At 37.9% G+C, this 27,926-nt stretch overlaps 1 protein-coding gene across 2 annotated transcripts in view; it reads right to left on the reverse strand.

Moving 5' to 3' along the window:
• The window catches only part of LOC126374783 (hemicentin-2-like), a 214,236-nt gene that overhangs the window by 53,926 nt on the left and 132,384 nt on the right, over positions 1-27,926 (reverse strand). For both annotated transcript variants that reach the window (XM_050021497.1, XM_050021496.1), the window contains exon 3: positions 976-1,108. In XM_050021497.1, coding sequence (XP_049877454.1) covers positions 976-1,108 — 133 coding nt within the window. The remainder of the gene's footprint in view (positions 1-975; positions 1,109-27,926) is intronic.

Consider the following 27,926-nt stretch of genomic DNA (forward strand, 5'->3'; position numbering starts at 1 on the left):
AGAAACATCTATGGTATTTTAGAAAAATAAAATTAAAGTTAAGAACAAAAATTAGTACAAATGCTGTAATGTATTTCAAGAAATAAAAACAAAAATTCGTACTTGACGGAAAAAATCAAATGAAAAAGAACCCAGAATGCAAGTATAGTTTATTGCACCGAAATAAAAGGAAATATTTACAAAAGACTCGCTCAACTTAGTACATGGCAAATAGCGGCCGAATCGCGTAAAGTGATTTCTTCCAGGCAACCATAAGGCGAGGAAAATGTAACAATTAAAAGTTTGCACCCGCAAACTATAAGTACAACTTAATAATATACAACTGCAACACAACAATACAACTTATAATAAATAAATACATAACATACATTTAAAAAAACATAAATAAATAATCAGAACCACCAGAATCTTTCGTTGCAATAAAAAATAAAAAAGTGTGACGATTTGGATTAATTAATATATTCAAGAATACATTTTGGATTCTATTAATTACACGATACGTACAAGACAAATGTAAAACAGTATGGTCTAAAGTATTTTCGGTAATAATCAGAAAGGCTCTATCTATATACTCAGCCTGTATCTACCCACTGCTGGGTATAGGCTTCCTCTCTTTCGCCATCCTATCAGGTCCTGTGCAAGTGAATAAAAAAAGGTTCATCATCATCAGCCCATTAACGTCCCCACTGCTGGGGCACGGGCCTTCTCTATGGATGGATAGGGAGATCGGGCCTTAAACCATCACGCGGGCCCAGTGCGGATTGATGGTTATTAACGACTGCTAATGCAGCCGGGACCAACGGCTTAACGTGCCTTCCGGAGCACGGAGGACTCCAGATGAAAACTTTTTTTTTTGTTTTTTTTGTGGTCACCCATCCTATGACCGGCCTTTGCGAATGTTGCTTAACTTCAACAATCGCAGACCGAGCGCGTTTACCGCTGCGCCACCGAACTCCTCCAAAAAAGGTCACTTACCTATAAATAGGTTTCCCGCCACTCTTGCGGAACCAGAGCACCATGTAGACGCGGTCCTCGTTGGTGTCGGGTGTTACGTCACACGGCAGCGACGCCGTGCGCCCCAGCACAGCGTCCACGTCCACTGTTGATACTGCAACAAACAGATGCAATATTTTAAACAACGATCAATTACCGCAATTAAGTTACTACTCTGTGGTTCACCCGCTTGCTTCTCAGGCAAGGAGCACCGGTTTGACCCCCGATACCAAACTTGCACCAATACGTTATTAACACAGTTGGCTCGGCCATCATAGACAACGATACGGCTCACCACTTATCACGTTGGTCTAACAGAAAGCTCGGTGAAAGCGGGTACTCAGTTCATCTTGCCTACCCCTATCGAATTGTTGTCGTGAGCTTATATTATGTTATGTAAAATACAGCATAGAACTGATTATTGAAGCGTTATCCTGGTCGTCTAAGGGTATGAATAGGTATTTTTAACGTTAGAGTTATGACGCACAGAAAACAAAGCGCCACAATCGCGTTATCGTACACATACCCTCTTTCCTCTTTTAGTTGGGATCAACCCTTGTGTATAAATTGGACTTAAATACAACTGAAGACTGAACTACCAATAACATAAAAACATACATAAACAGCCTAATATACGTCCCACTGCACTGGGCACAGGCCTCCCCTCACTCAACCGGAGGGGTTATGGAGCATACTTCACCACGCTGCTCCAATGTGGGTTGGTGGAGGTGTTTTTACGGCTAATAGCCGGGACCAACGGCTTAACGTGCCCTCCGAAGCACGGAATCATCGTACTTTTTCGGACAATCAGGTGATTCAAGCCTGAAAAGTCCTTACCAAACAAAGGACAGTCTCACAAAGTGATTTCGACAATGTCCCCATTGGGAATCGAACCCGTACCTCCAGATCGTGAGCCTAACGCTCTAACCACTAGACCACGGAAGCTGTGTTGGCTGTTGCTGTCTGAACTACTAATACCTATGCAAAAATCAAAATTCTTTGTCATAAATTACTTACATTACGGAACGTACGGAACGGAACGGAAATTAATGACAATATGGAACGTTTTAGGCAGCCAATAAAATACAATACAAAAATGCTTTATTTTACATAAAAACACAACATTAAAAACAATTATTAAAATGACAAGAGAAGCATAATCGGCGGCCTTAATGCTAAATATCAATTTCTTCTGGGTAAAATGTCAAAAAAGAAAAGAAGAGAATTTAGGAATTTCGTTTATTTTGTAAATTTTCGGGAACATAAAAACATGTGTGAAAGTCAATCATACTGACATAATATCAATGAACCTGGACGGATTTTCTTTTTATTTAAAATAATACACAATAGATATTTATAAAACTCATTGTAAGTACTTAAGTAATATAAAATGTTATACCTAACGATCCGGGATGATGTTAAGCAGCTAAATACATTCTTTTTTTTTCAGGTACTTCCAACCCAACCAGGTATGTACACTTCAACTTTATTTATATTAGACCAAAACTTTCTATTCCGTTATTTTTCTTACCCTAGCAACTGGTTTCGCAGGTTTAAAGAAATATAAAGAAAATTCCATTAGACTTACGCGAATTACGGTACTTGGAATTGTATCTGTCACAGTAAGATACGTATAACCGTAATATAGTTATATCCCTTAGGATATAACTTAACTTGCCGTTAGTACAACTACCATTACTTACCATATATATCTATCTCTTTTTGACGTGAATTATTGTAGATTTGCTGCAAATGGTATAAGTGGCCGGAGCCATGTATAAGCTATACACCTCTAGATTTTTAGTAGATTTGTTACTATTTAACCAGATTAGTTTATTCAATTAATCATATCACTAAACTGGAGTCGTGTAATAATTATATACCTAGTAGTATAATTATATTACGACTACAACTATCTTGCTGCGACATACTCAATTTTATGGCCGATTGCCTGTCAGATGTTAAGGCAACGTAAAAAATTAAAAGAGGTCATTTTTTTATTGTTTGTGGATCGGCCCATTCCCTTACAAAGTACGGTCACGAGCACTAATATGTATACACTTTGGTACTATGTCCCATTAACTTTTTTGACAAATTGAACTGTAATTGTCACTAAATGACAAATATGTTAGTGTGACAGAGTCCTAAAGTAGGTACATTATATTTCTCATGACTATATAAGGGTCAATTTTTACATATGTATTTAAGATTTTCTATTCCGTTACTTTTCTAACAACCAACACATTCCCAGTAAAAACAGCAAATTTCCAGATTCTTATAGTCTACCTATTCGTATAATTCATAACTTCATAAGGTATACAGTCGTATCTTTATTGTGTTAGAATCGCGAGGTATTGAAGCAAATTGTCGCACGTTTGCGACCGGATTCACAGTCGTCAGATCGTCACAAATTATCATAATACAGAGCTTGTCTGATATCACGTATCGAGGGATATGGGCAACCAGCTTTTTGAATAAGATGCCAATTTAAAATGTCATATTCTAGATTGATATGTTGAGCCAAATTGGTGCTGGTTAAATCTGATGTTTTAGAAAACAATTATGTTTTAGTAATAAATGAAGAATGAAAATATTTTTGAATTTGAGCTTTAGTACACGAACCATATATCTATCACAAACTCTCCTAAAGTGTCGTATAAAAAAAATGGTATATCATACCACCTCCACCGCTTCCTCCTTTTTCGAAATCGTTTAAAAATGGGAACGATAGTTGCATTTTATCATTCTGATAGGTACTTCAAAGTTAAAAAAAATCTCGTCGAAGAGCCATTGAAATGCTTTCGATATCGATTGACAAACAAACACAAAAATCCCGTAGCATTGAATATTTTCATTCATTTTGCTCAAATTTTCAAGTGTTTGAGTCATGTATTGCTAAAATAATGTTTAAGTACTTACTCAAATGTCTAGTACCTTCCATCGATAAGTCCTCATTCTGAGTGCCTTTTGAACACGAAATGAGTTTTGCTGATGTTACAATATTCGTGTTCACGTAATATACGTGTTCACGCAATATTCGTGTTCAGTGTTCACATTGAAATCAAAATGAACACATCACAATCGCAATTCTGTCTGCCGTCGCTTAGGTGAGCCTTTGTTGTCGAGAATTGAGTTTTGACTTGTTTTACTCGATTTGTCTTCAGTTCCGACACGTGTTTCAGGTAAGATATTATTATTTATGAATATCATCTAAGATTCAGTGGAAGTCGAAAGGTTCGTAGTCAGGGAAGTTGTTAGCAACTTGCCCCTGGGAATCCAGAATGAAGAAAATTACTGGCTGGTTCCAGTTGGTGTCTAGACCATAGTAACAGTTTGAGTTGAGGACTCCGTAATGACCTTTACTTTTATATTTGCAATTATTCGTCAGCACCGGCTATTTCAACAAGTAAAAACAGATTTGACTTCAAGAAATAACCAAGCCTTCAGAAAGCTTGAATACTTTAACTAAGATAAGTCATATAAAAATACCTTTACAGCTCTATTAAATTCTATCCATAGGATTTTGAAGATCAGCTGTTACCCAAGCGCTGCTGCTGTTTAAACAAGGCAAATATATTATAAGAAAGAATTCGCCAAAAGTCCAACTATAATAAATCCACTCGTTTGAAATTTTTCATAAGATATACCTACCTACTTGTTCTATTTCAAAACGAATAAAATGAACTTTGGCACGACTTCGGTAAATTGTGATAGGAATTGTCCTTTCACAAACGAATGTCATCTGATCTTTTGAGCTTTGACAAAGATTTCACAGTAAAAGAGCACCACTCCATTTCCACTCCAATCAAAGTTGAACTCATCCAAAGTTAATTCAGAATGTTTCAAAGTCATTGACACTTCGCTTGTTTCGCAAATTGCGCAAATAATTCGCCAAGTTCGTTTAGACGTGTATAAATATCTATAGAGAGTAGGTACCTAACCGGGGCCAATTAACCCGGGAGATAAATGTTGGTTCCAAAATGGTGGCAGTCGAGCCTGAAGAGTCACTTCATTCGACATTGTATACATTTTAGGGTACCGTGTCGGTGTACAGCTAATCCACAGAAAATACAATAAAGTTTACGTAAAATATTGCGCGATGAAAGGCGAGTGCAAGCGTTAAAAAGTACCCGTGATTAAACATATTTTTCTTTAATTTACTGTTATTTAAAAGAAATTTATAATGTCAAGGGTTTCCATCAACACCAAATACTCTTACTTTGGTATTTAAAGAAAACTCCAGAGTAGTCTACGGTAATACTTTATTCTTCACTCAGTATAACAGAACAACAACTTCACTGTACAAAGTATGATTATAAAATCAAGCGAGTAACCGACTGTCGTCCGTTTAAATGCACTTAAACCCCACCACTCACCCCCATACCCTGCATTCATAATGGCGGGGTTGAACGGTGTTGCCAGAAATTAAACTAAAAGTATCACATTTTATACGATTTAATTAAAAATCATGACATTCGGCCATCCTACAGCGTGCAGTCTCCCGGCGCACGTATACGAGTGTCAGTTACTTGCTTACTCTACATTATATTAAAACAGTTAAATAATCACATTGAATGAAATATAGAGTGCTACATTAGTAATCATCCGTGACATAGAGAAAAACAATAATTATCAATTTGTTAATCAATAAGTTAGGTATGTGTTTCAATAAAATCATGACATTCGGTATAGCAAAGTTGTAAGTACAATAATCATCAATAATCTGAATATCTACAATGGAATGGTTTACTACATATTACACAATTAATTTATTTATGTATATATAATTATACAACAATTATACCTCATAATTATCTTAATTAAGAAATATAGATACGTATAAATTAAAACTGGCAATGAGACCCTCATAAGTGCAACTATGATATACCTCTAATATACCTTATCACTCGCTATCTACGCTAGAACTAGTATGGTCACTGTCGTGTACTTCTAATGCCTTTATGTGAATCCACGGTCTAATTCTATCCACCGCAACTACTGAATCGTACAATTTACCTCTTTTTGGAAATCCTGGTACGTCACTTATTCTATAACTATCATTTCCAAGTACTGCAGATATTTTAAAGGGACCAATAAATTTCGACAAGAGTTTAGTGCTTTTCCCGTTATTCCCGTAATTGTTTCGGGTTACCTTTACCAAATCGTCAACATTATATTGAATCGCTGGAGCTCGATTACTATCATGTTTTGTTTTCTGCTTCATTTGGTCTATAGTTATGTTTGAACTAACTCCCTGCCTAATAGCTTCCAAGCTCTCATTACAATGTTCATTATCAATATCCAATTTGTTTGTCAAATTATCGCGCATTCTAATACCAAATAAGACTTCTGTCGATGTTTTTTTGGTTGTAGCATTGACGGTGTTATTAACACCCCACTGAATTTTGCCCAATTGCTTGTCCCAGTCACGCTCATGGTTATTACAATTTTGAGACGCTAAAGAGTTTAAAATCACTTAGTTATATCTTTCGGCCTGCCCATTAGCCCTGGGACAAGCCACCGCGTTGAAAACATGTTTTATACCCAGCTTATTACAGAAGTCTTTAAATGCCGTTGATGTGAAAGATGTACCGCGGTCTGATATTATTCTGGCTGGAATCCCAAAGTCATAAAAAATGTTTTGAAGTACCTTAATCGTGTTTTTCGTTTTCGTATCTTTTACCGGTCGAACAAATACATATTTGGTATAGGCATCCACTATTGTTAAAATGTGAGTGTTTCCGTTCTTGCTTTTAACGAAAGGTCCCAAATGATCAATGTGGATGGTATGGAACGGAACACTTACTTTCTCGATCGGAAATAAGTGGCCAGTCTTTTGTCGTGAAGCACTATCCTTGTTATACGCACACTCTATGCATGCAGCCACATACTTCTTCACGAAACGCCTAAGCTTAGGAAACCAATATTCTTTTTGAACTCTTTCCAAAGTTTTGGAATAGCCAAGATGACCCATGTCATCATGGTTTGCTCGACATATTTGCCACCTAGCACTTCGAGGAACAACTAGACGCAAGCCATCATCTACCTTCCTGTAAACTGTACGATTCTTAATAGCATAGTTCCTTTTAATTTCTTTGCAGTCATCATCTTCATTAGGTTTAAGGACATTAAACACCCGAACGATGTCGGGGTCCGCCAGTTGTAGAGTGAGGAGCCAACTATCCTGTTCTATGCTATAGATATTTAAGCATGGATTATCATCTGCCTTTGTGGAGAGCGTCGTATTTCTGCTCAGAGCGTCAACGTGTGACATCTGAACGCCAGGACGGTATTCGATATCAAAAGAATATTCAGAGATTTGCAACCACCAGCGTGCTATTCGCGGCAATAAGTCCCGTTTTACTAATGTAGTCCAAGGGGGCGGCGCAATCAGTATAAATCTTAAAATGTAACCCTAATAAATAAACTCTAAATTTTTTTAGAGAGCACACGACAGCCAGTGTCTCAAGCTCATAGGAGTGTAAATGCTTTTCTTCAGGCGTAGTCTGCCTACTAAAATAAGCAACGGGCTTAAGTACCCGGACTTCTTTTTGCCATTGCATTATAATACCCCCTATGCCAAGAGAACTGGCGTCGGTGTGCAGTTCGGTCTCAAGTTTCGGATCGTATAAAGCTAAGACCGGTCTACTTATAAGCTTCTCTTTGAGCAGTATGAATGCTTTATCCTGTTCGTGAGACCATTGCCAGACAGAGTCCTTCTTTAGTAAACTCTGTCAAAGGTCGGGCAATTTCACCGTAACCTTGTATGAATTTCCTATAATATCAGGTCAACCCTAGAAATTGTCGGACTTCATGGACACTATTTTGCGTAGGAAATCTTTCGACAGCCTGAGTCTTTACTTTGCCTGGTTGAATTCCCATAGAAGAGACCTCATAACCAAGATATTCAACTTTTGTGGCAAAGAACTGACACTTTGAGAGTTTCAAAGTTAGACCGTAATGCCTAAAAAGTTTCAGGATCTCTTCTATTCGTCGAAACATTTCCTCAACGTCTTTTGAGGGAATCAATACGTCGTCCAAGTATGCCAACGCGTATTCGTATCTTTTGTTGCCTAAAATTTTATTAATCATCCTTTGGAAGACAGCAGGGGCGTTCGCTAACCCGAAAGGCATCCGTTTAAATTCGTAATGACCATCGGGCGTTACGAACCCCGTGAGGTGTTGACTGTCTTTTGCCATAGGAACCTGGTAATATCCAGAGGCGAGGTCCAAAGTCGTAAAGAAGGAGTTGCCACTAAGATTAGAGATCTGGTCGTCAATTACCGGGAGTGGGAAACGATCTTTGCAAGTCTTGTTATTGAGAGCTCGAAAATCAACGCAAAGTCGTTGCTCCCCGGTCTTTTTCTTTACCATAAGAATAGAGCTAGAGTAGCTGGAATTTGACTCTTGGATAATATCGTTACGAAGAAGTTCATCAATAGTTTCCCTTACTTTTTCGCGCTCCGAATGCGATAGGCGGTACGGCCGATACACTATTGGCCTATTATCCGTAAGTTCAATATGCATCTCTACGTCCTTCACGCAACCTATTTCATCTAACCTGGTGGCAAAGCAGTCCCGATAATTTTGCAATAGAAAGTACAGTTTATCTGTATCCTCTGTGCTCAAATTTTCACCTACTTTGACGTCTTCTTTCCGCAAGGGTTCCATATCCGCAATGTCCGTAATAATTCTGTTAACATGACAAGATTCGCGTTCTACAAAAGGGACTGCTCTGGCCATCAGGGTACCTGCTTTTAAATTTATAATGCCGGATGTTAAGTTGGTGATGACTAGTTCACCCTTACCATTTGTAAGTCGGTAAGCACCCTGAAGTAAACTAAACTCTCGTCCGGGCTCCACGACGCAATAGCCGTCAACATAAATATCTCCGGTATATGTAGAGTCAGATGCATGAACACTTAAAATGGACGTTTGTGTAATTTGAGTAGAGTTCGTAGCATATAACTTAAGTTCAGTGCTGACACTGAAAGGGTTACACGACGGGCTTGTATAAAAAGTTAGTCGATTGCTGTCCTTTAAGACGGTTATAAATGAAAGCTCAGTAAAGTTTTGACCAATAATGAGGGATGTCTGCATCAACTCGTCTGCTACTACGAGAACCTCAATTGAGGCATCTACTTCGTCTATTTTTATGGTCACATGTGATTTGTACAAAGGCTTAATTGAGGAATTACCAAAACCCTTTACCGTGGGTATTTCGTCATAATTTTGAATTAACTGCAAAGTATTTGCATCAGTTTCACGAATGAGACTGCATTCGCTACCGAAATCTACGTATGCCTCGAACTCTTTATTATTAACCATGATTGATTTGAAAAACTTTTTGTTAGCATTATTCGAAACATAAATTTTTAAGGTCCTTTTTTCAGGAGTGTCACTACGCGTAAGATGCAGGGGTCGTTGCAAAGGTGTTAACTTGCAATCATCACTATCATGACCAATCCTAAAGCAACGTTTGCATTTCACTATCTGATTTGGGCATTTATAATAGGGATGTCCTTTTGAGCGGCAATTGAAACAAGTTAAATTACCGTTTTTATTAGTTACATTTGCACTAGTCCTATTGATGTTCCTCTGACTACCTTTTTCTTGACTCCTATTCTGTTGGGGGGGTTGCGAGCGCTGGCAGCAAAGAAAATTCAGCAACCCCTCTGGTTCATTACAATCTAGAGTTTGCGCACCACTTTTAATTGTTGCATCACTCAAACCGTGCACAATACATTGTACTGCTCTTTTGCCAGTTATTTCACACCTATTCAGTAAGCTAAGTTTATCATAAAAGTATTCCCTAAGACTTTCATCACTTCGTGAGGTCCGGTTCAACATCTCCTCCAGAAGGCGTCCATAATCTTCTTCATTAGGAAACGCCTTCTTTAGTTTAGTCTGCCAGTCGCTCCATGAATAGACCACAGTAGACAGAGTTTCGAACCATTTCTTGGCCAATCCGGATAATTTTTGTAATGAAAAATGGATGATTTGCTTTTCGTCCCATCCATAGATACCAGCGCATTCATTCACCTTCTTTAGCCAACTCTCAATGGTTTGAGCTCTGTTTGCCGGGTCAAACTCTGGCAATACATTATTAAAGTTGCTATTACTAAAAGATGTGTTCTTACTTGTTTCTCCCCCGAAGTTCGCTAGAAGCTTTAGTACATCCTCCGTGGTCAGTCTGTGGGATTGTTTACGCGCTTTCCTACGCGGGGTCTCTCCTTCAGACGAAGACGACGTAGAAGGTTCCCTTCTTCTCCTTTTCCTATGTCTTCTCCTTGGTGGTGTTGTAGGAGGTGTCCCTCCTTCGTCCTCATCGATAGGCATGACTGAAATGGCAGATAACATTCCTCTGACTAGATATCCACTCATAATATCATCTCACTTGCAATACTAATTTTCATGATCGCACATTCATAGTCCATTAATAATCCAACAAACATACCTAGTTCGCTAAACTAGTCAACCACATTGTCCAAATGAACATCTATTTATTTTTAAAATAGGATATAATCCAGTGAACACACATAGTTCACTCAGTCCTTCATAATTATTCATGCTTACTCAAGTAAATCCAGCGAACATACCTAGTTCACTCAATCCTTAATAATCCAGAATTATATTATTATGATCACTAAAGTTATAATCCAGCGAACATACCTAGTTCACTCAATCCTTAATAATCCAGAATTATAATTATGGTCACTAAAGTTATAATCCAGTGAACATACCTAGTTCACTCAGTCCTTAATAATCCAGAATTATATTATTATGGTCACTAAAGTTATAATCCAGTGAACATACCTAGTTCACTCAGTCCTTATTATAATAGTACCTAGACTCAAAATAAACTCCCTAATGGGATAGGTAGAGCCACATCTCTTGTCTTAAGATGATACATGATGAACCGTATGATGACATACATAGTTCACTTAATATTGCAATTAAAATGATTCCTCATTATCGTGCATTACTCCAGTAACTTCATAAAAGAACAATACCTGATCCATGATTTAATCATATATATAACATAAATATTTCTTCAAGTAAGACTGTCCCCGCCTCGATGATCAGAAGTCAACAATGTAAATAATAATACTATATTCAACTCAAAAAGTACATTATGAAAGATTGTAGTCGGGCAGTATGTTTCTCATTGTTCATGGCGAGTAACTTATGTATGCATTATCAGAAGTGTATGTTACGTTAGCAGTTAAAATAAATAAAATATAAAAGCACTGTCGAAGAGTAGCCTCGACCACGTGCCGTAAGTGTAAAATAAATAATTTATAAAAGCACTGTCGAAGAGTAGCCTCGACCACGTGCCGGAAGTGTAAAATAAATAAAATATAAAAGCACTGTCGAAGAGTAGCCTCGACCACGTGCTGTGAAATATGAGTGTAATTTCATTGGCTTATCACTTATCAAAAACAACTGTCCAACGCAATCCCGCAATTTCACGTAAAACTTATCTTTTTTTTTAACATAAAAAAATAAAAATAATAATATATATACTTAATAAAAAATTGTGAGCGTACTTACTTTGGTTTTATCCCGCTTCTGAAGTTTAAAGAAAACTCCAGAGTAGTCTACGGTAATACTTTATTCTTCACTCAGTATAACAGAACAACAACTTCACTGTACAAAGTATGATTATAAAATCAAGCGAGTAACCGACTGTCGTCCGTTTAAATGCACTTAAACCCCACCACTCACCCCCATACCCTGCATTCATAATGGCGGGGTTGAACGGTGTTGCCAGAAATTAAACTAAAAGTATCACATTTTATACGATTTAATTAAAAATCATGACAGGTATATCTGTATGAGCGGTAGTAATATCAATCGATGTATTATTTATACACGATTTGAGTGTGACTATACTTATACGTACACTTCGTAAGTTTAAATATATCAATCATTATTACCTTTATTATCATCTTCACACATACTTTGAATTTCCGATACACCATGTAGCTTCATAATAGAATATTTAATTAATTTCAGTATTTCAACAAGTCGGAAGTAAAAGTTCGGAACTGTAATGGAGCGTGCCGGCCCGCACTTGACCGAGTTTTTCATTAAATTTCGTAATGAATAAATGTATTACACCAGGGATTTCTTTCTTCAAATTTTTTCTTCCTTATTTTATTATAAGTAAGTAAACCGTAGAAAGTGTCTTATGGCCGGTGTTATTTTTTATCTAGGGCGTAATAAATTTTATTTTAACGTCCCCTTTCTGGATTAATTCTTAAAAATGTAAATGGCTAGTCGTCGCCACTGTCATCCGTCTCTAAATCGCATAATTAAGCGGGTAGATTCAAAATATTCAGGTATATCCCTTGTAATTCTACGTTTTTAAATTCGATTTACTTAAAGCTTAAAACTTGTGAACAGGCTCGTTTTCATTCGACTTAATTTGCCTTGACATAATTATTTAAACAGGGACTTAGTGACATCGTAACGAAAACTTTGGTAATTCAGATCATTCTGAGCTGATATCAAGTGGAATTTTCCGTCGCAAAAGTATGGAACTGAAAGTAATTTAAAAAATACAAAAATCCCATGAATTTTCCGACAGGAAATTCCATTTGATATATCAAAGATTTCGTTCAAGTGGAAATTTCCATCGCAAAAGTATAGAATTGAAAATAATAAAAAAAATATCGTGAATGTTGCGACGGTTAATTATACTTGATGTGACCTCAGAACTATGAGCTGAATCACCTCAGTATTCATTACGATGCCACGAACACCCTGTACAGTACAAGAAACATGCAAATGCAGTACATAATTAGTGAAGTCCTGCATGTCTTTTTAGCGTTAATAAAAAAGCAGAACCCCTTTCTTCCTTTTTATATCGTGGTCTGTTATGGCGATAGACGAGCTTACCATATGTAACTTTACGGTTCATTATAATATATATCTATCAAGGGATCATAATCAAAAGTAGGTGTAATTCGTGACCTGATTACTTGTACTTTTACTCACCCTATTAAGGTTTACGGGCGTAAAATTATGTATAGTATGTGTAATTAATAATTTGCGCACTACTCTGCCATGTATTCATGTATCATATATCCTTTTCCGAAGGTTGACTAGAAGATATCGCTCTTAGCTATAAGGTCGCCTTTGCCCGTTATTGTCTCGTGAATGTGTGTGCAATAAAGTTTTATATCATTTATTAAGGAGTGCTGGTCAGGTTAGTAATGAAAACGAAGTTCGCCTTTAGTAAAATATTGTAATAATAGACACAGAAAAGAACAAGACATATCACTTTCTTATAAATCCATAGTCAACATTACTAATATTATTAAAATGTATGTGTACCTGGAGGAGCTCGGTGGCGCAGCGGTAAATGCGCTCGGTCTGCGATTGTTGAAGTTAAGCAACTTTCGCAAAGGCCGGTCATAGAATGGGTGACTACAAAAAAAAAAAAGTTTTCATCTCGAGCTCTTCCGTGCTTCCGGCTGCATTAGCATTCGTTATTAACCATCACTCCGCACTGGGCCCGCGTGATGGTTTAAGGCCCGATCACCCTATCCATCTATAGGGAAGGCCCGTGCCCCAGCAGTGGGGACGTTAATGGGCTGATGATAATTTATGTGTACCTAAATAATAGTTTTATTTGACATGACTTTTTTTAAAGATTTGCCACAGATGGTGTTAACTACTTGGGCAGACAAGTAAGGAGGTCTCACCCGTTAATACTAAATAATAGAGAACTCATCAATGTAGGGTATAACTAAGTCTGATTAAATAAATTATTACAAGGGAGCTTATATCGTTGAAAGGTCATGTTTAAGGTCAAAACAACCGAACCCACGATAAGTAGCCAAACAAGATTTTAATCCTGGATGTGATGAGTTTATTAAAGGCTCCGACTTTTGAATTATTCATAATTTATTGCATCCAACTTAGAGGAAAAGCAATTAGTCGTAAAACATTTTGGATCTTAATTTACCAACACAATTTCTAGTTAATATTACTCTCGAAATTTTGCTGCAAAATATAACTCGGGGCAAATGTATGAATAAGAAACCGGCCAAGCGCAAATCCGATTCAAGCAGGTAGTTACTAGTTGGTTACAGAAAAAAAAAACAATTCGAGAAAAGGTAGGTTAGTGCCCTGCCTTTACTCCTCGCTTTGCTCGTCTTGGCGGGGACACAACCATGCCCCCAGATTCTAATTATTTTCAGTTCCATACTTTTACGACGGAAAATCCACTTGATATCAACTCAGAATCATCGTCTGAATCATCCCTCAAAGTTTTCGTTAGGACGTCACTAACACCCTGTATACTACATATCTCTGCCCACCCCTGCACATCCTCATCCTCCGGGATACAACTGTGATGGTATGTTGTGTTATTTATTTCAAATTTATTGATTTACCAGACTGATACATACCGTAGAACCGGAAGAGAGGAGGCATATACCCAGCAATAGGTGGATGCAGCTACTCAGCCTGTAGATAGTAGATGGTATCGATCGTCAGCCATCATCATCATCAATCAGCCCGCATCATCCCACTGTTGGGTATAGGCATAGATTTACTACTGCCGCAGATTGAACATTAGCACTCAATAAGTGGGACGCAAAGTTACTGTTAATATAGCGACATTGACAGTACTTTACCTCAGTGCGCGATTAGGCGCCGGACTGGCAACACGGGGAAGTGCATGGTAAAAACTTGCAAAAATAGATCATCAAAGCGAAAAAGAAGGATGGAACATCATGTTTCTAATAAGTAATGACTAATGACATTGTGCATGTTATAATAGTATAAACATTTTCATTTTCGCAGCAAAACCCACCAAAATTATTCTTTTAGTTTAAAATACACTAAAACAAGTACGGTCAATCCGAGTCGCAGTCTAACCCGATCGTGTTACGAAGCACCACGCGCTAATATACGTAATAAGACGATGTGTACTTTCTTCATTTGACATGATTTTATACCGCTGTGTACGAATGTATAGCTAAACAAGCGCCAAGATTTTGCCACATTTTTGTATCAAGCGCTGTATCTACGGTAGTGGTAAATCATTGGGTATAGGCCTCCTACATTTTGCACTACTCTCTCCAGTCCTGCGCTAACCTCATCCGCAACTTCGATCGTCAGTAATAAAAGGTATTTTGTATTTGTCCTCTCTTCGCCAGTAAAGGTAAGTAAATTTATGCATGTCCATCAAATAACTAGAAATTATATTGACGCATAAAATTTTACGTAGCCACTGAATTACCTTGGCTCTATAAAATATTTAGACCACGTCAGCAAACTGCCGATTAAAATCGTAAAATATTCTGCAATACTTAGGTTTATGTTTAGAAACGTTCTCTGAAATATAACTAGTCAACAAATTATTACAAACATACATATACTCATACCTGAAGTCGTCTGGGAAGTGGGCATAGTGATAAATAACTAGAAGACAGCTGGCATACCACTCTTGATACTTATCAAACATAAATAAACATAAATAACCTATTTGTCTCACAGCCAGGCATAGATCTCCATAGACAGGAGGGGGATATCCATAGATGTTTCTAAGTCTATGGGATACCTATAAAAAAAATCAAGTATTTTCGTAAATAAAACACAGTTGCCTAGTATATTGTACTTCAATAACCTGTGATAGCACTTCGGACAAAATGTGAGATCTGCAGAAATGTACATACTAACATACATAAACTCACGCCTATTTCCCACCGGGGTAAGCAGAGACAATAGAATTCCATTTGCTTCGATCCTGACACACTTCTCTTGCTTCCTCCACATTCATCAATCGCTTCATACACGCACGCCGGTTCAGAGTAGATCTGCAGAAATGTGATTACATTCAGCTTATTTTTTAGCTATTTTTAATGGCAGTACGACTATCATTCCGATAAGTTTTACATAAACTCTCAGTCAGTCACCAGTAAACGCACTTCATCTTTGCAGGTTGTCAAAAACAGTATAATCCTCGTATAAATTGAACAAAAATGGTGAGTGTCCGCGCAGGTAGCATCTCTGGTGAACAAAGCGCGGCCCCACTGCGGTGCACGGACAGGCTACGCACGTTTATTAGGCTCCGCTTTGTAAGAAAAAATATATTATGTGATTGTATCCACTGCGACGACGTACGGAGACGCTACGCATGAATTGACGGTTACACAGCTCAAAGCTGTGGTACACGATTGGACACGACTAGTACGAGTACACGAATCTGATCCGAAACCAAAGCAAAGCCGCCTGTCGTGGTCATCAAATGCACACGTGGGCCACGAAGCGTAGCAATTGACAAAAGGCGCAGGCGTCTCTCGCTTCCCCGCTTGTCCCACTTCCTGCAATGAAGACCGTGTCTGTGGATTGCAGTGGTACGTGCGCAGCTTCTCCGTGTCGCGGTACACAACTATTTGTGAAACGTAGACCCACATTGTCAAACAAATTAATACACGCTCCTAAAATGCGCCGCGTGCGTGGACTCGCGCCTTCGTGGTTATGCGCTACTCCTCGCGTCCGGCCCCTACTTCATACCGTACTTCGGTTGAGACCCAACAATTTGTCACTAAGTCATTGTTCAACTAATCCGGTACCTATACTCCGCTGATTATACAATTCAATGAAACGGAAAATCGTAATGAAAATTATCATAATTCATTGGGTAGGTACTGCAACACGTAGTACAACAAAGGTGCTTATTACATATACACTGTATGTATGTGTATGGACTATGGGGTAAACGCGCTTGTAGTGGCCGAGTTGCCGCATCGAATGGTTGGCGAACGACTTCGATCACGCGATGCGAGTAAAGCCAGCAGAACCATAAAAATTGAAGTTCCTATTATATGGGGATATTATTAATCTTCCCATTATTTCTGTTGTTGAGAACTGCGATTTGTTGTTACTATTTGAAGAACTCTGTGTTCCCAAGTTAATGTGGCACACTTATGCCATTTATTCAATTTAATTACATAGACTTCGAATTAGAATTGAAGCTATATTTAAAAAAAATACCTAAGTAATTAATTTCAAGATTGGCTGCAAACTATAATTACATATTATATGTATATTATATTAAACTTGAAAGTCAAAGATTTGTAATGACTGTTTATTCTTTACCATTCTTTATTATTATGACATTTTTATTAACCTAGAGAAACTTTTGTGTCTACAAATTAGTCGCATTTCTGCAGAGCTGAAGCAGTTCGGCATCAGTCTTGTGTGCATCATAAATTTGATAAAGAATCTTGATTCATTCATCTATTGTGAGTACCTATATTCGAAAAGGTTTACAGTTTAAGATATAGATGTCTGAATTTAGAAGTTAGGTTTTAAAAATACATTGCAGCCCGACTGAAGTTACCTACACTGGTGAACACGCGATCTCTTCAGATTCACGTCCGAAATACGTGGAGGAATTACCCAATATCTTCGGAATCGGTCATAGAGGCTTCTTCGTATAAGTAGAACAAGATGTCTGGTTATAGACACGTGCCAAATATATTAGATTCGGCGGGTAAAATGGAAAAATAGTGTATAGTTTATCTCTTAGCTGTAGAGTTTAAGAAATAGGTTTTGTTGATTTTCTGAAACTTATTTTAAGCTAACCTAACCTAACGTTGGATGAATACCTGAGTTGTGTACTCATTTATACTCTCGAATATGTCAGTCACAAATTAGATTATCAACTGATTTTTTAATAGATATTAACTATTCTGAGACCTGTCTAACCTGCTAGATTAATCATATAGTCGATACGGAGTATTTATCATTACAGTTAATCGTTTTATCAATATTAATTGAGGCCTCTATGGCGTAATGGTTAATAAGACACCTTAATTGTACAATATACCTTAGACCCCGTATTTAATTTCTGCTTTTTTTAAACCCCCGCCGACGTGGTCGATTTCCCTCATTCAGCGCTTATCGCTATCGACCCACTAGGGTCGATTAATTCTTTCAAATATTATTCCTCTCAGACGTCGCCCTCAGCCGAGGTTCACGCCCAACCGGGCACCCTCAGGCCTGTTGTCTTAAACGTTGTACCGGGTGAAAGCCTTCAGCGCTCCCCATTTGTCCGGCCAAGTAGTTAATGCACCTGAGGCAAATCTACAATAAGTCACGTCAAAAAAAGTAGATCTATGACAATTAATATGCCGTTTTATGGATAGTCACCAAACACAAAATAGAGGGTAGAATCACCTCCATAACTTTATTTAAGCCCAAAACATGATTACATCACGTGATACAACGTAACATGAAGCATAAAATCATAGTCTAAAGCTATTGCCGGTTACGTAACAAAAAAATCGAGCCCTGTTAAGCAAATTGCCCCACCTTCGAAGAAATCGGGCTTCATTTCGCGAGTCTTCTAGAAAGCTTCGAGTATTTTGTTCCCTTGTAGAACAAAGGTGGGGTTGGCTGTCAGTCGGGTCACGTGCTGTCATACCACAGGGACCGACCCCCCAGCGCTGACCGATTTCCAACCACGTGAGATGGATTCGAATCCGATGATCGATTCGACGCAATCCTTTGCTGAATAAAATTAGTAGCCCGCCCCGGGGACATTATTGGCGCGTTTACCCTAACTGTGTTTGTCCTACAAAACTGTTGGACGTAGGATAATTGGTGTGTGACACGCGTTTGAGGCCGTGCTTCATTTTAAACTTTCGGCTGCGTGAACATCGATTATCGCGGTAAATATACTAAATCCGTCATTGGAATACTTTTATAGGGTATATCCGTTACTGTATGGGAAAAATGCTAGACTCAGAGCAATTTTAATTTGAGATACTTTTCGTTTACACCGGGCTTGGTTTATTTTGAGCATTGTCTGTCTACGTCGATAAATCTGTTTTAAATTATGTAAGTAACTATTTTAACTGCTTAAACTTGTTTTCTTCTGATTTTCCAATGTAAACTAGCGGCTCAACCCGGCCTCGACTGGGTTTTTTTAACACTTATTCTTAGAGACGACTCCAGTAAAAATCGCAACCGAATTCATTCTGTGGTTCTCGATATCATCCGAAATCCAACAAGACATTATTTTTATACTAAGTATAGTGTTGATACATGTATTTCATAGCATGTTAAGCTTCTCTCTATTAAATACCATTCCATGAACAATTCATTCACAAACATTTATACGGAAACAGCGTGTTATAATTGAAATGATTCAACGCCAATCCTAATTTACTATACTGAATATAATTCGCGTGACTCCATTTATATCATTAAACTTGTAACGCCAGCTTCGTCCTAATTGTACTAATGTTTCAAATTAATAATGTGGATGCATACAAACATGTGTTATACATATTATGTGGACATTTTGTTCAGACCCCGTTTTTGTCACATTGTCACTTTAGAGGTTGATGTATTACGACTAAAGGTTTAGAACTACTGTGTTTTTTACAATTGGTGCCTCGTTTAGATTTATTTTTATGGATGCGTGTATATGTTTGAATAATTTTCACAGCTGTTACATAATGTTCGTTTGGTTAACAAGTAGGTGCTACCTTTCGACCTTTAAACTCAAAAATACAAAAATTACCGTTTAATTTTCAATAAACGAAAATGTAACGAGAAAAAGTGTATTTGCTAAGAAAGTAAATCAAATGTATGTAAATCCTGTATACCCAGACCCTTGATGTAGGTTTTCCTACTGCTTAGTATTTACTTAGTTATACTTAGCTAATTGTACTTAGTTTTTATGATTTAAAAGTAATCTTGGCAAAGGTTCAGGCCAATTTATATCTTTATCTAGTTTTATGTTTAACTAACTCGAAGCGACTGCCAATATGACCTTTCAACCCGGAAAAACCAGATGAGTTAGTTAGATGCCTACTAAACATACATCATCTGATCACTTCGACACTGGCAGAATGGTCGTACTCCTAAGCGACCCATTGCCATAATTATTGCAAAACAGTAAAAATGTTAAAAGTAAAAATAGTAGTAGTAGTATATATACAGGGTGTTAGTGACATCGTAATGAATACTGAGGGGGTTGATTCAGACCATGATTCTGAGTTGATATCAAGTGGAATTTTCCGTCGCAAAATTCATGATTTTTTTTTAGTTTTTTAAAATTATTTTCAATTATATACTTTTGCGATGAAAAATTCCACTTGATATTAACTCAGAAAAATCAGCTGTTTCATCCCCCTCAGTATTCGTTACGATGTCACTTACACTCCGCACAAGTACATACTGTACCCATACAAGTAGGTATGGGTGTTAGTGACACCGTAACGAATACTGAGGGGGATGATTCAGACCATGATTCTGAGTTGATATCAAGTGGAATTTTCAGTTGGAAAATTCATGAAAATTTTTGTTTTTCTTTTTATTAATTGCTGTTCCATACTTTTGCGACGGATATATATATATATACTACTACGTTTTACAATGTGTATTATTATATACATTTTTGGTATACATTATTACTGTTTTGCATTTAATTTCTCAAGGGGAGGACACAGGTTCGATCCCCGGTATCGGACTTGCAGCAATATGCGCAATTTTCACTAACTCGGTGGCTCGATTATTATAGACGGGGCGATGCGGCTCACCACAATACAAACAATACAATACAAATACACTTTATTGCACCAAAATAAAAAGAAATAATTACAAAAAGTCTCTTAACTAAGTACATGGCAAATGGCGGCCTTATCGCACCACCACCACCACCACCATCACCACCACCACCACCACCACCACCTATCACGTTCGTCTAACAAAAAGCTCGGTGAGGCGTGAGTACTTAGTACGGTCATGAGTACTAATATGTATACACTTTGAAACCATGTCACATTAACTTTTTGACAAATAAAACCGTAAGTCACATTAAATGTCAAATATGATAGTGCGACAGGGTTCTAAAGTGGGTACATGATATTGCTCATGACTGTACATCATGCGATGGGTTTACAATTACGAGCTTCACCAGAAATATTTTTAACAGCACAATACCTATCAGAAAATTTTTGATCTAACCATGAATTCGAAACAGATTTGTAACCAAGTGCCAAAGAGTTACGCATCCTATCCAGTTCTGAACAGGACACTAATTTTCCTGATCCGTGACCGAGCCACGTAAATATCAAGTCATCAGTCTTCGTAACATCAAGGCTTTTTTGACATTAAAAAAAACTTGCCAAAAGTTCGTTAATATTGTTTTAATTTACCTTCGACTGCAGGTACGCAATTGGCATTACAAATTACGTCTCATTCATTCATATAACGCTCGTATTCCCCCAAAGCAACAAGTAATCATTAAAAAAAAATGCAGCTACCTTCGGTACGTACGAAGTCACAAAACGGACTCTATGTAACATGCGGTTAGGTGATCACTCGATCAGCACCGTCATTATAATAAATAATTATAATTTTCCACCATATTAGAAAGGAATCCAATGATATCAAGTTAGGCTCTCTTTATAATAATAGAGTATAGATATATTTTTTGTCTCATTCGCTCTTAAATATGTCTAGTAGTTAGGTTATATTATTAGGTTATCTATGATGGAACTGGCTACAGCCTCCGTGGTCTAGTGGTTAGAGCGTCAGACTCACAATCTGTAGGTCCGGGTTTGATTTCCGATGGGGACATGTCCTTTGTTTGGTAAGTTTTAAAGGACCTAAGGATTAAATCACCTAATTGTCTGAAAAAGTACGATGATTCCATGCTTCGGAGGGCACGTTAAGGCGTTGGTTCCGGCTATTAGCCGTAAAAACACCTCCACCAGCTCTCAGTGGAGCAGCGTGGTGTAGTATGCTCCATACCCACTGCGGTTGATTGAGGGAAGCTTATGCCCAGCAGTGGGACGTTTATAGGCTGTTTATGTTTTATGTATGTGATAGAACTGACATGTACAATTACAAAAGTTCCTAAAAAAGAAAGATTAATAAAGATAATTACGGTCCCACGGGGCTTAATGGCGAGTTGGTGTCAACATTAACTAATTTTTTATTATCAAATAAAAATAAATAGGCAAAAACTGCGTTGCGTGATACCTACGTAGATTCAAAATTATTTATATGCTGTGCTCGCCGCGCGGCTAGCCCGTCGCGTCGGTCTGATCGGCTTTGTGACCATGGCGGCTTAGTTTTATAGTGCCCGGAAGCCGCATACAAAAATATCTAACAAATAGCACTTCTGAAAATTCAACTTCAGAAAATGTCTTTACCTATTCAGTAGGTAACATAGTTACACTTTAAATCGTCAATTTTTACTTAACAAACATCTCATCCATCTAAAATTACTGCAGCACCACGCATCCTGTATAGCCGGGGAAAATAATCTGCAAGAAAAATTTCGGCACAGTACCCTAGACGTTCTTAAAATTTAAAATTACCTATCAAAGTTACTAATCGACCTATCACCACAACATAACGCCGCTGTATGTTATTTAACTTTGTTCTTATTTCCAATACTACGAATAATTCCTTACGAGCATTTCAAGTTTCTTACAAGCTATTGTAATTAGTTGCTTAACATTCATCCCTAGCATTATCCCGTTTCTCTCAGGGTCCGCTTACCTAACATGAAGATTTGACAGGTCCGGTTTTTTTTCAGAAGCGACTGCCTGTCTGACCTTCCTACCCGCGAAGGGAACACCAGCCCAAAATAGGTTAGGTCACATACCTCCGAAATGGATTTCTCGGTAATGTGGGTTTCCTCACGATGTTTTCTTTCACCGCCGCACCGAAATTAGTTGCTTAACATTATGAATTGTTACTTGTACTTAATCCTTTGACGCAAATTTTGACACTGCATAAAAGACCACGGATGTGATTTTATAAATAACATAACACAGCATCACGCCTGTAACCCCGAAGGGGTAGGCAGTGATGCATAATGTACATACCTATTACATCCACTCCTCGCCAACCATGTTTATGGTCCATGTAATAGAGGGCGAGCTTATTGCCATTAACCGGGCACAAATTCTTCTAACTGCATGGAACCAATTACCTAAGATAAAAAAAAAGATCATGAATTCAAACTCATTATGTTGAATTATTTTCCATTCCAGTCTATCAAAGGCCAATTCCTTGACTTCCCTATAAGACACGACGTTAACCTTTTCTTTAATCTGTTCCATGTAAGCTCTTCTTGGTCTTCCCCTTCCTCTCTTTCCTTCTAGCTTTCCTTCTATGATGTTTTTAATGAATTCGTCGTGTCTTATTAGGTGTCCAATCATCTTGCCTCTTCTGTCCTCAATAATTCTCAGTATTTGTCTCTTTTCCCTTACTCTTACTAGCACTTCCTCATTTGTAACCCTTTCTGTCCAACTTATTCTTTCCATCCTCCTCCAACACCACATTTCAAAGGCCTCGAGTCTCTCTCTGTCCTTCTGTGTCAGTGTCCAAGTTTCACATCCATAGAGGGCTATACTCCATACGAAGGTTTCGAACCCATTACACTACGATGTAAGTCACACGTTATCGGAACAAGTGCCTTAGACAATCGAAAGTGACAGTGATAAAAATATATTATATGGGATTGACATAAATAAATAGATGTCGATTGTGATAATCGTTCGCATCTGGACCAAAGCCCTGGGCTATCATGGATTCCATACATGTAATGTTTGTTTCCAGTTCAGTAGAGAAATCGATTCAATATTGGCTGATTTTGCTAACTGACGTATGTATAAAGTTTTACTAAAATGATTTGTGTGTAATTGACAATTGTGAAAAGTGCAAATCAGTTTCGCAAAAAAATGCAGGTCACAACATCAGCAATGAAAGAGTGTCCTTATCTTACACGTCGGTAACTGACATTAAGTGACATGTCGATGGTCATAATCGTTCGGAACTTGACCAAGGCCCTGGCCTATCACGGATTCCATACATGTTGATTCCCAGTTCAGTAGAGAAATCGGTTAAATAGGGCAGTAGTCCTGTCCTTACCTAATAACACGTCCGTAACTCGGTCGCGGTAATGGTGGCAACACTCCTCGTAGCGTGACTTTGGCCCCTTTTCCTTGTACTATACAGAAATAGTACCCATTATATTCATACTTGCTTAGATATCGACGTACAATCTAATACATTGTAATTTTAGAGGTGGCAACGCTTTTATTGGGGGCTACGTAAGTATTAGTTGGAGCTGTTACTACGTTAATTTCTAATTTGAGTTCTGTAAGGAAGTGATGTGCAATCAGTATCGACTAATGATGGTAATTTACTTGTAGTTTCTAATGTCTTTTGATTGTTGTTTTTTGTTGCGTATATTGTTTATGTTTGCTTTCAGTGTGTCTTTGATATTGTGCTTTATGTTGTGTGGAGTCACGCGTAACTGTGAAGGAAATCATCGTGAGGAAACCCACAACCCGAGAAATTCGTTTCAGAGATATGTGATGGGACCTAGTATTGGGCTAGTTTTCCCTTCGCGTGTTGGAAGGTCAGACAGGCAGTCGCTATGAAAAACCGGACCTGTCAAATCTTCAGGTTAGGTAAGCGGACCCTCTGAAAAACGGGATAACGCTAGTGGTGGTTGTGTGGGGTCCTTTAATAATAAACGTTTCTTTCATTCAGATTAATAGTTTACTTTGAAACACATAGGTTTTTGCTATTGTAATAACGTACTCAATTACAACATAACAAAAGCTCACGCTTTCATAATTGGGTTAGTCAGAGGCCATCGCATGATGAACTAAGTACCCACGCCTCACCGAGCTCTCTGCTAGGCCAACGTAATATGTGGTGCGCCGTCTATAGTGGACGAGCCAACTGTGTTAGTGAAAATTGCACATTGGTGCAAGTTCGATACCGGGGATTGAACCGGCACTCCCCGTTTGAGAAGCAACACACAGGACCACAGTGATACTCTATTAGACTAATAATAATAAGTAGGTTTAATTCATCCGCCTAGTATGGCTTTGTAATAGACTACTCTGGGCGCCATCCCACTTGCATCAGACAGAGTACTGCGGGGCGGAAGGTAAGAGGGAAACCACTGCCCTATTTTTCCCTAAAAAAGTAGCTTCTTCAGGTTAGGTAATCGGACGGAATTCATCCGCCAACCCGCAGTGGAGCAGCGTAGTACATAGTAGATTAAGGGGAGGTCTGTGCCTAGGTGTGGGATGTCTTATAGGCTATTTATGTTATGACACTATTACTAAATTTTGGTGGATACCATTAAGCATACTGGACACTGTTAGTCAGTAACGATGGCTTTACAATACCACACACGTCATCATCATTATTGCACAAAAGGAACATATAACACATAGGCCTAAGTTAGGGGGGCTTTGGATCCCTTCCAAATTTATTTTTTAAATCTCTTATATTTTTAATGGCAATATAGTGTGTCATGTGGTATTGCAAGTAAGCCTTTGAAAGCTGTTCATTTATTTTTTTGCCGCTGGCAACACACGACACAGCGGGACGCTAACAGGCAGTGCACTAAATCTTATAAGTAGGTCACAAGTCAAGTGTGAAGTACGAACATGTATTTGAACTTGGCTCCTCTAGTTAATACTACCGACTGACTTCCTACTAAGCTAGGAGTATTTCTTTTTTTGAAATATAAAGCCACCACCCTTACAAAATTGGGATAGATGACAGAATCCCTTAGCTTAGAACTTTTACGATATGACTTTCTTTTTATATAATCATTGGCCCTGATTCCTGTATATACCAGCTAATTTGAAGTTATACCTTTTATTTTCTTATCTCCCGAAAAGGAAAGGGTCGTATGCTTCACAGATATTAATTTTAAAATGAATGAGTGAATGAATGTATAACCCGCACGAATCAAATAGGCATCTCACTAGTATGTAACCCGTTTGACTTGTATTATTGAAGTTTCTGCCTGTCGATGGTGCAACCCTGGTCGTTCCACCATGGTCTGTTAATAATTTGAACGTACTAGAGTTATTCTGCTAGGAAATCGAGTACATAATATGCCCCTACTCTTACGTCATGTACTAAAATTGTCAATAGGATGATACGAACTTTAGAGCACACAGCAAAGACGTAATCGCGCGATTGGCATCACTAACGAAGCATACTCCGAAGTAACGAGGGAGAATCTGCAGCTAACTTCACGTCGGTTAATGAACTGAATGTCGTCACTTTACAGCATACTGTATAGTCACATTTTATTACCCGGACTTTAGCAACGTCACTTTGACTATCAATAAAGGTTTGCTGATTGTAAGTTAGTGGCACTGTTTCCTGTAAACACCTCTTAATTTTATTGAAAGCTATACTTGTCATTATCTTATCCGCCGAAAAGGAAAGGGACGGGTGATTTGTTCTGAGGATGATTGAAAGGTGTTAATTTTATGAATGAATAACCGGGCGAATCAAATAGGCGTCTCGCTGATATGCAACCCATTTGACGTGTGCTGTCAACTTAATTCTATCGAGTTAATGACCTATGTACAATTTAGAGAGGGTTGTTTAAATTTCTGTCTAAAATAGACGTGTGTTTCATAAATTTCATGCCTATCGATTACCCATCTCTTTTCTTTTCGGCGGATAAGAATGACAGGTATAACTTAAAATATGAGAGTGTAAATAGACACAATTCTATTTATTTAAGCGGACCTGTGTTTTTAATAATGAAAAAAACATTTATTATACCGGATGTCAGTGACATCTTAACGAAAACTTTGAGGGATGATTCAGACCATGATTCTGAGATGATATTGGTGAATTATCCGTCGCAAAAGTATGGAACAGGAAATAATTTAAAATAACACAAAAATATTCATGAATTTTGCGACGGAAAATTCCACTTGATATTAACTCAGAATCATGGTCTGAATCACCCCCTCGGTATTCGTTACGATGTCACTAACACCCTGTATATTATGAATTAAAATGTGTTTGCATAAGGTGTAAGTATTAACCAACCAAAAAAAAGAACTAACTATAAATTAAGAATACTTACAACAGAATATAACGTATTTGATTCGTTTCGTTTCATTTGAAAGTAGTACCAACATTGCAATACGAACGCAAATATCTTTGAGAATATTTATTTACATCTAGATATTTTTCATCCAAGCATATAATTCGGCTGGGAAGTCAGGCTAAGAAAAACAAAAATTACATACACTCTTTAACGTACCAGTCACCATTTATTTTAACCCACAAAAAACGCGAAAGAAAGTCCATTTTCCACAATGGCGGTAAAAATTTCGCGTCACAAAAAGTTCGAGAGATAATTCACGAAATCTTTAGCCGTCGGAGTAAAGTGAGGTTCACAAAAAGTGATCAAGTGCGTGTCGGGGCATACATTAAAATAGGAATCTGCAAGGTACAAGTATGTACCTACCTCCCTATACACGTAGAACCCACTCTAAATAAATCTCTTATATTTACCTCCCTATACACGTAGGGTACCCACATACTGCAAAGAACGTATATTCTTAACTAGTTGTTAATGGCCTCCATGGTCCAGTGGTTGAGCGCTGTGCTCACGATCAGAAGGTCCTGGGTTCGAATCCCGGTGGGGACAAATCGCAAAAATCATTTTGTGATCCCTAGTTTCGTCAGGACATTACGGGCTGATCAAAAGTAAGATGATCCGTTCTTCGGAAGGCACTCGCAATTACAACATAACGTAACATAAACAGCGTACACACGTCCCACTGTTGGGCACAGGCCTCTCCTCAATCAACCGGAGGTGGTATGGAGAATACTCCACGACGTTCCACTGTGGGATGGTAGAGGTGTTTTAACGACTCATAGCCGGAACCAACGGCTTAACGTGCCCTTCGAAGCACGGAATCATCTTACTTTTTCAGACAATCAGGTGTTTCAAGCCTGTGTTCAATTAAAACAACAAATCGTATATAACTAGGTATTATTATATAAGTACTTATATATAAATATGTATAATAATAAAACTTAAGTGGACAATTTATTGAAAATGAAGAAATCTTTCCTTATCTTATTTATCGTAC

The sequence above is a fragment of the Pectinophora gossypiella genome, chromosome 18 (assembly GCF_024362695.1).
Source record: "Pectinophora gossypiella chromosome 18, ilPecGoss1.1, whole genome shotgun sequence".
Classification (NCBI taxonomy): domain Eukaryota; kingdom Metazoa; phylum Arthropoda; class Insecta; order Lepidoptera; family Gelechiidae; genus Pectinophora; species Pectinophora gossypiella.